The following is a 13,525-nucleotide window of genomic DNA, read 5'->3' as shown; positions in this document are numbered from 1 at the left end:
CTTAATAAATGCTGAAATACAGCAGTGCTTGGTGACAGAATGACCAAGTCGTCAGCATACATAAAATGATTTACCAAGGTATTACTAATCAAACAGCCTGTTTTACATCCACTCTATTTCTTGGATAGTTCATCCATGTACAGGTTGAAAAGGGCAGGTGAAATCAGGTGAAACTGATTGTGTGTTGTGTCAATATAGTGAGTTAAGCGGTCAAGCAAAATCCTTTCAAGGACCTTGGATACCACGCTGGCTAAAGCAGTTGGCCTATAGTTGTCTATACTACCAACTTTGCCAGCTTTGTCCTTAATAACTGGCACAAGAGTGACAGACAATATAGAGTCAGGCAGCAGCCCATGTGTCATGAACCCAGTAAAACACATGGCAAGTAATGCTGCAGCGTTAGGACTTGCAAGTTTAATGTGTTCAGCTGTGATATGATCAGAACCACTGGCTTTCTTCTCAGAGAGCTGTTTTATGGCCTGATAGACTTCACTGAAAGTGATGACTGTCTCCTTGTCCACTACACTTTCCACTATGTATGGGGCAGTCTTGATGCTATTAAAAAGAGCAGAATAGAGATACCCTCTATGACACAGAGGGTTGAAATATTGGTCTTATTTAAGGCTCTCACCTCCTTCCAAAACCCAGTGATATTATTACATAAAAGTTTATCAGCCATTGCATTCGCTCTCATGGCCTGTTCATGTTTGGCAATGTAACAGATGGCATATTTGTATCTAGCATTGGTAAGCTTTTTATTTTCCAGTAAGGGCCCATTCCTGGGTCTGCCAGCTAATGTTAAAGGCGCGGTATGTAAGAATGTGGCCAAAACGGTTACTGCACTCAAATTCAAAATACTGCCGCGAGCATAGACTGTATAAATGTCCGTCAAAAGTCATGTCAGCCACCCCTCGCCTGCAGATTTGAGGTTGCTGGACAGCGGCACGCTGGAGACTGATTTGTTTGCCCACGGGCGGCTGCCGTGGCAGGGCTGCATCGCTGCCTCCTTGATCTTCGGTTTTCCAGCGGACTGTTTGAGCAAGTCCGGCTTCTCCGCTGCTAACGCTGCTGCCGGGTTACAGCTGAGGAGAACCTGAGACTCTACTGACTGCGTGACTGGTAGACGGCGGTGGATGGCGCAACAGGCCAAAACACAAATTCAAAACATAAACATGATTTGCGGACTGCAAAATCTTTTTTCTTAAATGTGAATATTCTGGCTGTTCTATTGTTGTCAGTGAGATCAGTATGTTATATGAACATTATTCCTTAGTCTCTGTGACATATTAGGATGAGTTTATGACTATTTGTGTTAGATTTCTTACATATAGCTCCTTTAACGTGTGTGACTGTGAACGTGACTGCCTCTCCCATAGTGTGTGGAGTTTGTAGACATGGCGCCCACAAGCTATCCTGGGCCCTACCGTATTTCAGAAAGCAGGATTTGTGAACACTCTTGAGTATGTTGAGCCTGAGATGAGGGAAACTCTGAGTTTTCCTGAGTCAGTTACTATGGCAACTTACGCCGTGAAGCAATGCTGCTGGCTAGCAGGTTTGCTTCATCTAAGCCTGAGGCTGAGCATGTTGCAGGAAGGAGAAACATTGCGTGTCCTTTTTGAATGAAGTCGTGGACGTTTGAACACGGTTTATTCAGAGGCTGCTGCTTAAGGAGAAGGTGATTAGACTCCGTTTGGATTCCTCCCCGGAGGAGCGTCTGTATGACAGATACAATTTCACTTCACACTCTATCATTTCTCTAACAATCTATTGCACCCACATTATATCAAATATTACACATTGTGGATTTAAATTATCATCGGAGCAAATGTTATGCATTGCCCTTTGATTCTTCTGCAGCAGCAATTTTCTTTATAACTTCAGGGACACTGAACACATCAGTGGGACAGCGGTTTGTCAGGCCATAAGAAAAGAGACTCTGGCTCTGAAAAGACTTTTGCCCATTTTTGTGGTTTTCTCTGGGCATAAACCAGGATCGATTATCAAAGTATTTACAAAGGAGTAACGGTGGCTTAGCGGATGGAGCGGAGGCTCCGTGATTTGACTTGCAGGCCTTGATGCAGCAGCCGTGGGTTCAAGCCCAGCCTGCAGCCTTCCTGCACATGTCGTTCCCCTTCTCCTCTTAATGTTATGCTGTTTTGCCATTAAAGGCAACAAAAGCCCAAGAAATAATCTTTGAAAAAAAAGAGGAATCCCACAGAACTGCAGGTTTGTCAGTGCTCCATCAGCTCCGTCAGATTACAGCTGAATAAGAGGATTTAGCAAATTAAAATGTCTTTCTGCTTTCTGCCACTGAAAATCATGTTATCTGCACTCTACTGATGATGGCATGTGGTGCTCGCCGTGAAATCGCGTTCCTCAGGCTGAACATACTCAGAGTTGATTGAACTGATTCTGATCAGCTGTTCTGGAAAACTCAAAGTTTCTCAGCTCAGGCTCAGTCAACCCGGAGATCGGGATTAGGCTCAGAGTTTACTGAGCCTGCTTTCTGAAATAGGGCCCTGGTGTGTGCAGCATGTGTGGTCACGTGACTACCTGGCGTGCAGCAGTGACCAACATAGACACGGAAGAAGAGCATGAGCACGACCAAGAAAAGGCAAAGTTGGTGGCGGAAAAAAACCCAAAGTCTATTATGTGGCCATACTTTGGATTCAGGGACGGCGATGTTGAACAGAAAGACGTGCTGTGTAAAACTTAAAAAGTTAAAGTTGCCACGTCCTGCGGCAACATGACCAATTTATATCAACACTTGAGACAGCACAGAGAAAAGTACGAAGAATGCATGCGAGAGAAAGCCAAGCCAAGTAACATTAGAGAGAAAGAGACAACTGAAAGCCACCAGAGCCCCATAAAACAACAACAAAGCACAATTACGCATACATTTGTAAGCATCACGCCATACGCAGCAGCGCGCACCTCATTACATGTGTCGAGGAACAACCAATCATAGCCGACAGATATCTTTCCCTTTTTCCATAAATATCAGTCTGTGATAAATATGATATAAGATATAAGAAGTTGATCATTTTAGTGAAGGGCTGCCAGATTTTTACATCTGTCACATAGACAATATTTTTGGCCTAATACACACTTAAAAACAGCACATGGAAGAAGATCAGTTCTGCACTCAGGATTTCACGTAAGTAGGTTATACAGTTGCTTGTTAAGGTTGCTTAACAACCTCAGATACAATCTGCTGTGCTCTTGAAGGCTGGTTAAAGACACAGCATGTGTATGGTCCCTTATACTGTGCATCAGCACTCATGAATGCCTCCTGTCCAATTAAATTGCTTTATCTAAACTAGCTGTTGTATAATGTATTTTATTGTGTTGTGAAGCACTTTGTAACGCTGTAACATTGCTATATGAATACATATTACTATTATCTTAGTTACAAGGATTTTTATTACACATTTTTATCATGTTCCACTGTCTCCTACTGAACAAGAACTACAGCAACAGCTGGATATAGTGGAAAAGTACTGTCTGAACTGGGCAGTAAATACGACGAAAACTAATGTCATGATTTTTCAAAAGTGCCCCCAGAGCAAATACTGACAGCCCAAGACCTGAGCCCAGAGAGGAGTCCCCTTTGTCAGTTGGTGTTGAGGCAAAATGCCCCCTCTCAGACACACTCTGATCAGTCTCACAACAGTAAAGCCCTCTGAACTGAGCTGATACTATTGGATCAGAACACTCGTCTCTCTGTGAGATGTGTGTGTATTAAATGACCCTTGGGGAATATTTCATGGTGTATCCTTGGGTGACCACTGCAACCTTGATGAACTGAGGAGGCGTGCATGGGCGTACACTCCATAATGGCACGTGATTGGATCCTCGATGAATGTAATATTTATGAATGATTGACTGTGAGGGCGAGATTTTACAAAAACAGCTCGGTTTTTAAGGGATTTTACCACATGTCTGGAAGAGGCTACCAAGAGTGAAGGATCAGGAATCAGGGTAAGCATTTCACTCCACATTTCTCTTTATTAATTTCATCTATTCATTATCATGAATTATTTGTCTTCCGTTTCACTCATCAGGGCTTATATTCATCAAACCATCAAGTATTACATTTAAAATCTCAGAAGAGCCGACTTTGAGGTAAATGAAAAAACTACTGCTAACACTTTTAAAAAAGTCCAACAGTTCCTCCCTTGTGTGTTTTCTTCCACTGTACTTACAGTAACAAGTATTTATTTGTACAAAATGACACTAGTCATTGACTCTGTTATTAAATGTTACCAAAATGTTGTCGCACAGCATTTCACTCACACTTAGAACAAAGTACAGAGGTAAATTTTAAGAGCAGGGGTATGTTCAATTCTAAAACAGTGTACACCGTCTTGCTTCATTTTCCGTGTTGAATGACATGTTTTCTTTAAACTAGTGCTGGGTATTGGTACTTGACACTTAAAGGTATTGACCGAAATTACCTAGTTCTTAGTAATATCGATACATCTCCAGTCAAATTATATCTGCATTCTGCACACCTAACATCAACACTGAGCTGTTAAGATAAAAGAAGGTCACCTGTTAGAGGTGAGCTGTTTGCAGAGGTGCAGTAAGAGTCTGTTGTCTTCAGCTCTTCATCAACATCTCACTGTGGCTCTTTCTGCTCTCACTTTCCTCCCTGCTGTATTATTGGACTATTAGACTTTGTCTTTATTGAAGAAAAGCTGCTAACAAAGTTCCACCAAAAAGTGCAATTCTTCATTCAGGGTCATTTGAGCAAAGATCTGTCATCTTTCTTTCATCTAGTGTTGTTCTTCAGGGTCTTCATCAAATAGTGCCATTTCATTCTATTAACAGTTCTCTCTCTCCTCTATCTCAAGCAGAATAATGAAGCACAGAGTGATTTCTCTTTTGCTGCTTCTCTTGGGGACGTGCTCAGCTGCTGCTTATAGTAAGTATAATGTAGGAATATAAAACAGCACCAGAGGTAGTTGCATACCTTTCTCAAAGCACACATCTGGTGCTGTCATTTATGTATGTAGATTATGGCTAACATACAATATTACTGTACAAATTTTTTTCTATGAACATCTTAAGTTTTATGTAAACACTGCAGTTATTGTAAAGGGAGAGCAACAGAGCATTCACCTTCTCTGTAAATTAAATTCCTTTTCCATCAGTCCGGTCACCCTCTGCCATTTTTATCAGTCTTTGATTGAGAGCCTACTGTGTTTTTCATTTGAATCATCATCTGCTGGTTGTACAGCCTCACACTGACCGACATAAACAGACGAAATAGCACTCTTAAAATCTGCTTGAACATCACTAGAGTTACACAGAGCGACTTCACCCGTTTTGTAATCAACAAATCCTCCAGAAAGCGACAAATATTGTAACTTCTCCGGACATGTTCTTGCAGGTGAATTTTCTCTGTTGCCAGCAGCGCGTAGTGACATTTTATCTACTTGTGAGACTAACTGCTATTCGAAATCTTTTATTCCCTCTGTGATTAGTCCTCTAAGGGTGTTTTCACAGATTGTCCTTTTTAAATGAACCAAACTCTGTCCTCTTAGGGTGTTTTCACACTTGGTCCTTTTCAGCCCTCTAAACGGACTCAGAGCGGTGACTCAGCATTTTTGCACATACGTAAAGACTTCAAGAAAACTCAAACGCCATTGAAGCGAACCGCATCCACGCGCACTTTCTGCAGGAATTGCTTTTTCTAGTTAATGTGGATGCTTCAGCAGCCACACTTGTTATTCAACTCTTCATTCTTATTATTCTTATTATTTCAGCCATAACATGCCATGTCATTGTGTGCCAACTTTGAAGAGTGTTGCTAAGCAACCATAACAAGCACCAGCCTACTTACATGAACTTTCTTCAAGGTTTTTTTTTACACACACTGCGGCTTGAATATCTAGCTAAGCAAGACTGGAAGCTGGGGGAAACACCTATCAGCACCTCTACAGGTCAACAGCAGATCATACATGTTACAAACTGTTCCATGTGAAATGAATGCAAAGGTACTGCCGGCTGTTTTTTTTATAGTTCTAATTTATTTCAGCAATGTGACATAATATTCATCTGCAGGTTGTGACAGTACAAAAAACGTTGATTATTAGAAATCAAATCTTCACTTAGGGGAAAAAAAATAAATAATAATGAAAAAAACGTAGCAACAAACAAAAGTACAAAGTTCAGACAAATTGTCACACAAATCACAACAACCTCCTGCGACCCTTTGTCCTCACATGAGGACATTACATTTTGGGTTTGTTAAACCTTTTGTCCTCGTCTGTGGACACTTTTCTGTGCCTTGTAGAGGTAGCAAGAGCACAACACACGAATCCACATAAAAACAAGATGGCAGCCATCTCTGCCAAGTCAGTCTGCAGCTGATCCCAAAGCTAATGTGGACAAGGTCCAAAACTTGTTTAGATTTTATGGTTAAAATATGTTTATTTATGCTTCATAACATTTATAGTTTAATATGACAACAATCGTTGTATTATCATAGCATTTCACACAGACCAGTTAGATGTGTTAGACTGTTCCTACAGATAAGAGAACACCACTAGCTTGGAGTGTGGAGCAGGAAAAATGTACAGTTACAAAAGAAAACACAAGTTGTATTTTTTTTTTTTACTTGAAAACCCATAGAGTTACAAGACATTGCATTGTTGGTAATTATGTTTTTGCACAACAATGTTTAGGCATTGAAATAATCACGTTTGTAGCTTCTTTTTTGTAGCATGTGACTATCAAAAATAAACCCGTTGTCCAAACATGAGGATACCCTTTTTTAGTTTACCATCTTGCCAAGAGTCAGATGAGACTGAAGACTACAAGTTTGAAAATTCAAGAAATTTGTGGTTGTGAAAATAGTAAACTAACAAACCTCTGTAACCCTGTCCTCACCTCTGATTGAAGGTAGAGGCTCAAGGCTATATTAGCATACAGTAGCCAATGTTAAGCTGAGAGCTAAAAAAAAATGTGTGTATTTCTTTAACAGGAAATGTGGCCTTGCATGGAAAAGCAACGCAGTCATCCCGCTATAGCGATTTTTTTTCGGCTGCCTCCAATGCCATTGATGGAAACCGTGATTCTAATTATGCATTAAGTTCATGCAGCCACACTGCACAACAGACCAACCCCTGGTGGAGAGTGGACCTGCTGGAGTCCTACACCATCACCTCTGTTGTCATCACCAACAGAGGAGACTGCTGTGCAGAAAGGATCGACGGGGCACAGATTCACATTGGCAACTCTGTAGAAGGCAGTGGTGCCTCTAACCCACTGTGAGCGCATGTTGATTATTCATTAACATATTTATATCACATATATATATATGAAAGAAATGGTAAGTAGAGCTACTGCTTTCTCTCTTTTTGTTGCTTATTCAGGGCTGGTACCATTCCTGAAATCCCTGCAGGGGAGTCATACACTGTGACTGTCAGCGGTCGTGTGGAGGGACGTTACGTGACTGTGTATCTACCTGGTTCAGAGAAGTATCTTACACTCTGTGAAGTGGAGGTTTATGGGTACCGTACCCCAACTGGTGAGAGTTTGAGCAATACCAGTGTTGTATCTCTGTGTTATATAGGTACTTATCAGTGGCTTTGTAACAGAGATCAGAGGTCATTCTGCCTGCAGGTCCCACAAGACCTGCAGCAGATTTTAGTGATGCAGAGAACTTCCAAAATTGCTCTTATTATTATCAGACAGAAAGTATATAGAAGATATATACATGTGTAATATGTAGAAGAAATTATAAGCCTTGAACTACACTGCACTGCCCCATGGTCTCCAGTGGTACTGCTCTGTTTCATCTGTATCTGTAAGACTTCAAAAGACGTGCACATACAAAATGAATACAGAATACAGATAAAAGGCTCCATCTGTGTCCATACATGTATCTAATGTTGAGCAACAATGAGTCCCGAACAATGCAATGCTGGTCCCGTGGTTGCTGTCCAGACCAAAACATTCATGTAAATGAGGGAAAAAGGGACCTGCTTTCTCTGGAGCCGTTCCCACTGATTAGGTTCTTTTTGCTTGTTATTATACAACCCTCTCCTCTTCAGCTCTGGGTGTGGACCATCTGCGATTATTTGAGCCAAGTTTTGCTGATAACAATAGTCTGTAAAACATCCTGTCGGTGCCATTGTCAATAGCAGAGAGTTGTCATTGTGTCAGCACCTGTTTCGATATTGTAACGTGTAATACTCACTTCAGTTTCAACCAGTGTCTTTTTGATCATTTGATCGATATATAGATCCAGATCTATGGCTCATTAAACCCCCTAATGGCTGGCTAGCTTGCTAATTCCACCATGCTAACATGCCCCAGTACAGTCGTACAGTAACACAGGACCGCTAGTTAGGCTTGTGCAGGTTTGAAAATTTTCCAACCGGTTTGATTTAAAGCCAAATAGCTAACCAAACCGATATATCGAATTATATACCTAATTTTACCACTGGGGGTCACATTTGAGCTATTTTTCCCAATAAAAGCCTATTATAGGTGCAATGCGCTTCTAATCCACTAGGTGGCGGTAATGCTGTGTTAACCGCCAATACACACAAGGTTACACAAGAAGAAGAAGACGCAGAAGAACACTAAGGAACCTTCCTCCAACTCCACTCTCTCAGTGGAGACACGGCGGTTGAGAGGGCCGAGCAAGAGGACGTTTCCTGCAGCAGTTCCAGCCCCCCAAATAGTACCAGGAACTTCTTCAGTGGAAACAGGTTACTAGGGCAACAAACTGAATGACTTGACACGCCGCAGATGTGAAAAGCTTTTTTTTTTTTTTTTTTTTTTTCTCTCCTCCGGTTTATCTGGTTGAAGTGAATTAAACCGGGTGGAGCTCTTAAACCGGACCGAACCGGTTAAACCGGAAATCTGCACCTCTATTGCCAGTGTCCACGGCTCTGTCAGCCTGTCAGCGCCTATTCATTTTAAAAGAGTAACAGCCAATGGGAAAACACCAACACTAACGTCATCACTCACTTCAACCAATGGTGTAACTTCATCACTCACTTATGGACAGACTTTTGTGTTTATAGGGCTGGCCTGCATGCTGTGGTTCAGCTAAAAAAATTAAGTAATACAAAAAGTACTCAAGTGGTGAAAGTAGAATTGGATCTCCCTAGAGTCAGGGCCTTACAAATGGTCTACATTTGTTTAAGGTAATGTCCACTATGGGTCGATGCCAAAAACAATAGTGTCTCTTTCAAACTCCACAAAACAAAACAAACAAAACAGAGAAAACAAACATAAAAAAGTCGTATCTGTGCTGATATTTTATTGTTTTTGCAGGAGAAAACCTGGCAATCCAGGGAAAAGCCTCACAGTCATCACTCTTTGAATTTGGCTCTCCATATAATGCCATTGATGGGAATCATGACAGTCACTGGATCAAGGGGTCCTGCAGTCACACAAACAACAACATGAATCCTTGGTGGCGACTGGTTCTGCCCACACACACAAAAGTCTTTTCTGTTAAAGTCACCAACCGAGTTGATTCCTGGGAACGACTGGATGGAGCTGAGATCCGCATCGGAGATTCTCTCGACAACAACGGCAACAACAACCCCAGGTAGTGTACAGCCTGTTCATTACAATATTAAAAAGTCTTCAAACTGGAATTTAAATGGAAATCATTAATGAAGAATAATTTCAGTTTCTCTTTGGTGCCAAATACTTTAGTTATTTGGGATTAAAATGTTGAAGCTCTGATCATAACACCACATCTCCAATCTCTATGTTATAGCAGATTGTATGTTACTGTCCAACCTATACCGAAATTGATATTTGGGAGTCCTTTTTTGCTCTGTGGGATTTACACTGTGTTTTCTTCAACCTACATTTGTACACAATTCATCCATAAATATGGTCTGATCTTATCAATATCACTGTAATAGACAAATACACTCAATGTAAACTAATAACAATCAAAGTAATTGTTTTCTGGTTAATTGTGCCAAAAAAATATTGCTTACTGATATTCACCTCTTTACAAGCTGATGTGAAACATCCCGCATTCACATGTGCTCTCAAAAAATGGGATAAAAAGGTGGACGAGAACACTTGGGTTACAGTTAAGTAGTGTTTCCCATACATTGACAAGACTATGGCAGCCTGCCACAGTCTAATTTGCCCCACCATTGTCTCCAAAAATCAGCCAGATATAAAATGCCTCCGGTAAATGAACGTCACTCTGTAGCGCACTGGCTGGAGCGCCTACTGAGAATTCTTTGGAATTTGTTCTTTATGTGACAACGCTTGGACGCAACACAGGCTCCGCTCCATTAGTGCTGTGCGCGATACAGAGAGAATTGTAAACGTGCAACCATGTAGAGATAGAAATGACATGCTGTCATGTAAATAAGATAAATAACATACCATTAGTGTTTTTTCAGTAACAATAGATTCATTCACACACAAAAAGCACAGAGATGTTAAAATCTAGGCATATTCTGCCATCATAACTTGGCTCTCAGAATTCCCCCCTGAAACAATTTCCTCTGGCTGTGAATCTTTGGTTTGAACTGAGCTTTATCTTTTCCTTCAGCCAGGCTTTGCTGAGTTAATGAAGACATTTCTGCTTCTTCTACCAGGTGTGCCCTGATAACAAGCATCCCATCAGGTGCTACTCGTGAATTCAACTGCAATGGTGGGCTGGAAGGCCGCTATGTTAACATATTTATCCCCGGAAGAGCGGAGTACCTCACCCTGTGTGAGGTGGAGGTCTATGGCTCTTTCCTGGATTCACTTTAAAAGAGCAAGAATGAAGCCAGTGTTGTTTTATGGACTCAGACAAACCAAAATAATGCATTTAGCTTCAACTGGATTGTTTGCATGACAAATAGCCTATAAAACTGTGTGCAACATGGAGCTAAGTTTGTCCTAGACAATAGCGATATGGCATTAGTCAGATAAACTGGCTCTTAGATTATCTCTGGTAAGTCAGTTTGAATCATGTTTGAATTAAGCTTACTATAATAAAAACATTATTACAGCAGCCTACGTGTGTTTCATAATTGATTTGTTTTCTAATGCTGTTTTAAACTGCTCTTTAATGCTGAAATGGTGATTGTACTGTCACTGCCTGCTGCTGTGTCTGTGTCTCTGAAATAGAATTAAATCATTAAAAGAGCTTTGCATGTTGGTCTGGATCAAAACACACTTGATTAAACTTAAACACAAAGAATGTGGAGTTACAGAAGAATCATGTTTTCAGTTTTTAACTTGTGTCTTTATTTGGGCTGCCCCCTGATAGTCGACCAAATGTTAGTCAGTCAGAAAGGTCATTAGTTGGTGAAACTCTGTTAGGAGTTTTGTCTCAGACAATAGCCAATAGCAAATGGCAAAATGGCACTAATCAGATAAACTGGCTCTTAGATTGTCTCTGTTAATTATTAGCCTTCAACAATGATGTGTGAATTAAGCCTACTATATGTAGTATATCAATAAAGCAGCTTAAGTATGTTCATAATTGATCTGTTTCCTAATGATGTTTTAAATCGCTGATCTTGTACTGTCACTGCCCGCTGTTGTGTCATCTGTCATCTTCACTGAAGTTCAGTTAAATCATGAAAAAAGCCTTGCATGTTGGTCTGGATTCATAGATTTGGGTGTAATGGGAAGGAAGACTTCTATGTTGTCTTGGACACCAGAGGGAGATATTCTGCGATAGAGGGACATCTGAGCTGCAGCAGGATAAATCCTCCGATGGAGTCCAGACACTGGTGGTGGTGGTGGTGGTGGCTGATGACTCTGAGGCTGCTGACTGCTGAGGCATATGAGGCTGATGAATCCATAAAGACTGGGTGGTGATGGGGAGGTGGTGGGCGCACGGCAGCAGCAAGAAAGAACTACGGCATAGAAAGAACCACATTTAAAATGAGGAGCAGTAAGATGATAGGCCGACAGGGAAGATGTGCTGCTGTGCCATTGGTTGATTGTGAATCAACTGATGACTCAATTGACCTACCCAGACAATGACACCTAGAGATAGAGAGTGAGCATGCGTGCAAGGAGTGACGCCTCAAGGTGACTGGAGAAATTTAACTCTAATTGGCAACTGGGTGGCGCTATAACAACAGAAAAATGCTTAAAAATGCTTAAAAATGGCTAAAATGCGACCGATCACTGTGGCTCCCCCTGTGGCCCAATGTTTGTGAGGTTTTTTTCTAATGTTTGGTATGACTAAGTCATGGTATGGTATGCTGTACATAATCACGGAAACTGTCAGTGTGTCATTCTGTCAGTCAGTCATTCTGTCTGTCCCACGTTTCTCTACTCACTGACGTGGTCAATCTATGTGAAACTGCACATAGGTAGAAGGTGACAAAGCTACCAATGGGTATGGACTAGTAATATTAATTCTGTAATACCATGATACTGTGAATCTGCTATATTTTCTGAGAGTTATCATTTCCAAATCTCATACCGTCATCCTAATGTCATAAATGTTTGTTCGCCACAGAGCTTATTATGGTTTTTAATCTACCACAGGCTTTTTGACAAGAGAACCAGAGCAATGTTTAATTCTGCATCAGCCTCCAGAGAAACGCCATCCCAGGAACACTCTATATCCAGTAATGATACCTGTTACCTATTAACTATATGTCAAGGAAGATTTGCAATCAGCGTCCCAACTCTCTTTGGAATTGGGGTTGTAAATCAATGGAGAGGAGAATGCCCCTGCTATATGAAAGGCACCAGCTGCAGTAAAGCCTTTAGATTCAAGAATCACTTCATATTATATTAAGATGGAAATTTAAAGTCGTCTTACAGAAAATCATAGAAGGTAAATTAGTGAAACCTTTGCTGTCAACTTGTCATGGTGAGGGTACATTTTTATTGTATCGATTTAAAAAGACAAATGGAAAGATCAGAGATTTTGTTTTTCCTATTTTGCTTGTTTGGGAGAAGGGAGAATCAGAGCACCTGGAGAAAACCCAAAGGAATCTTAAATATTAAAATCTGCATGTCTTTGGAGTAAGGGAGGAAACTGAAGAGCCCGGGGAAAACCCAAACTGACATGGGGAGAACATGCAGACTCCACCATGTCGCCCTGTAAGAGGATGGAGAAAGGATAGATGCGGGGTAAGGGGTTGCGGAGAGGGTACTGGGGTAAAGTGGAGGCAAGTAAGGAGGACAGAAAGGATGTTACTCCCATCTACTCTTCTTTCTCTCCTGCTTGTCTGCCCTGCCCTTTTGTAATCTATAGTGTTATAGTGAGTTTGTTATGGGTGTAGCCTACTATGGTGAATGGTTTTCTTTAGCGTTTAATCACCCCTTCATATCTACATAAGGCACGGATCCTCTTCCACCAAGCCCGTCATGTTGCGCCACATTTCTACAGTAGCCCAGAACATGTATCCCTGACTGCAGGCCCGCAGACCTCAATGTGGGCGGAGTATTGAGGTCGTCACTCACCGTGACACTCCCTACTGAGGACGTAGGTAAACCCGACAAAAGAAGAAGTTGGACCTGGACACATTGTGCATTCGGTGGTATATGCACTATAATGATACAT

General features: G+C 41.3%; 1 protein-coding gene across 3 annotated transcripts; it reads left to right on the top strand.

The window, feature by feature from the left end:
• The first annotated feature begins 3,850 nt into the window (after nt 1–3,850).
• LOC125892966 (fucolectin-1-like) lies at nt 3,851–11,002 on the top strand. 3 transcript variants are annotated; one of them, XM_049583351.1, is made up of 7 exons: nt 3,851–3,981; nt 4,065–4,125; nt 4,860–4,927; nt 6,992–7,277; nt 7,383–7,537; nt 9,298–9,577; nt 10,599–11,002. In XM_049583351.1, exons 3-7 carry the CDS (start codon nt 4,864–4,866, stop codon nt 10,756–10,758), a joined length of 945 nt encoding a protein of 314 aa, XP_049439308.1. In that variant the 5' UTR covers nt 3,851–3,981; nt 4,065–4,125; nt 4,860–4,863; the 3' UTR covers nt 10,759–11,002. The 3 variants fall into 3 exon arrangements, with proteins under 3 accessions (XP_049439308.1, XP_049439309.1, XP_049439310.1); XM_049583352.1 differs by having other exon boundaries at nt 4,857–4,927; XM_049583353.1 differs by lacking the exon at nt 4,065–4,125 and having other exon boundaries at nt 3,960–3,981.
• Nucleotides 11,003–13,525: the final 2,523 nt, after the last annotated feature.

The sequence above is a fragment of the Epinephelus fuscoguttatus genome, linkage group LG8 (assembly GCF_011397635.1).
Source record: "Epinephelus fuscoguttatus linkage group LG8, E.fuscoguttatus.final_Chr_v1".
Lineage (NCBI taxonomy): Eukaryota > Metazoa > Chordata > Actinopteri > Perciformes > Serranidae > Epinephelus > Epinephelus fuscoguttatus.
This window is presented reverse-complemented; position numbering and strand designations above follow the sequence as displayed.

Bases quoted from the DNA above. Each gene is read 5' to 3' on its own strand.
- LOC125892966 (XM_049583351.1), top strand. From the start codon at position 4,864: ATGAAGCACAGAGTGATTTCTCTTTTGCTGCTTCTCTTGGGGACGTGC. The intron at 7,538-9,297 runs GTGAGAGTTTGA...TTGTTTTTGCAG, and splicing joins TGGGTACCGTACCCCAACTG to GAGAAAACCTGGCAATCCAG. The intron at 9,578-10,598 runs GTAGTGTACAGC...TTCTTCTACCAG, and splicing joins AACGGCAACAACAACCCCAG to GTGTGCCCTGATAACAAGCA.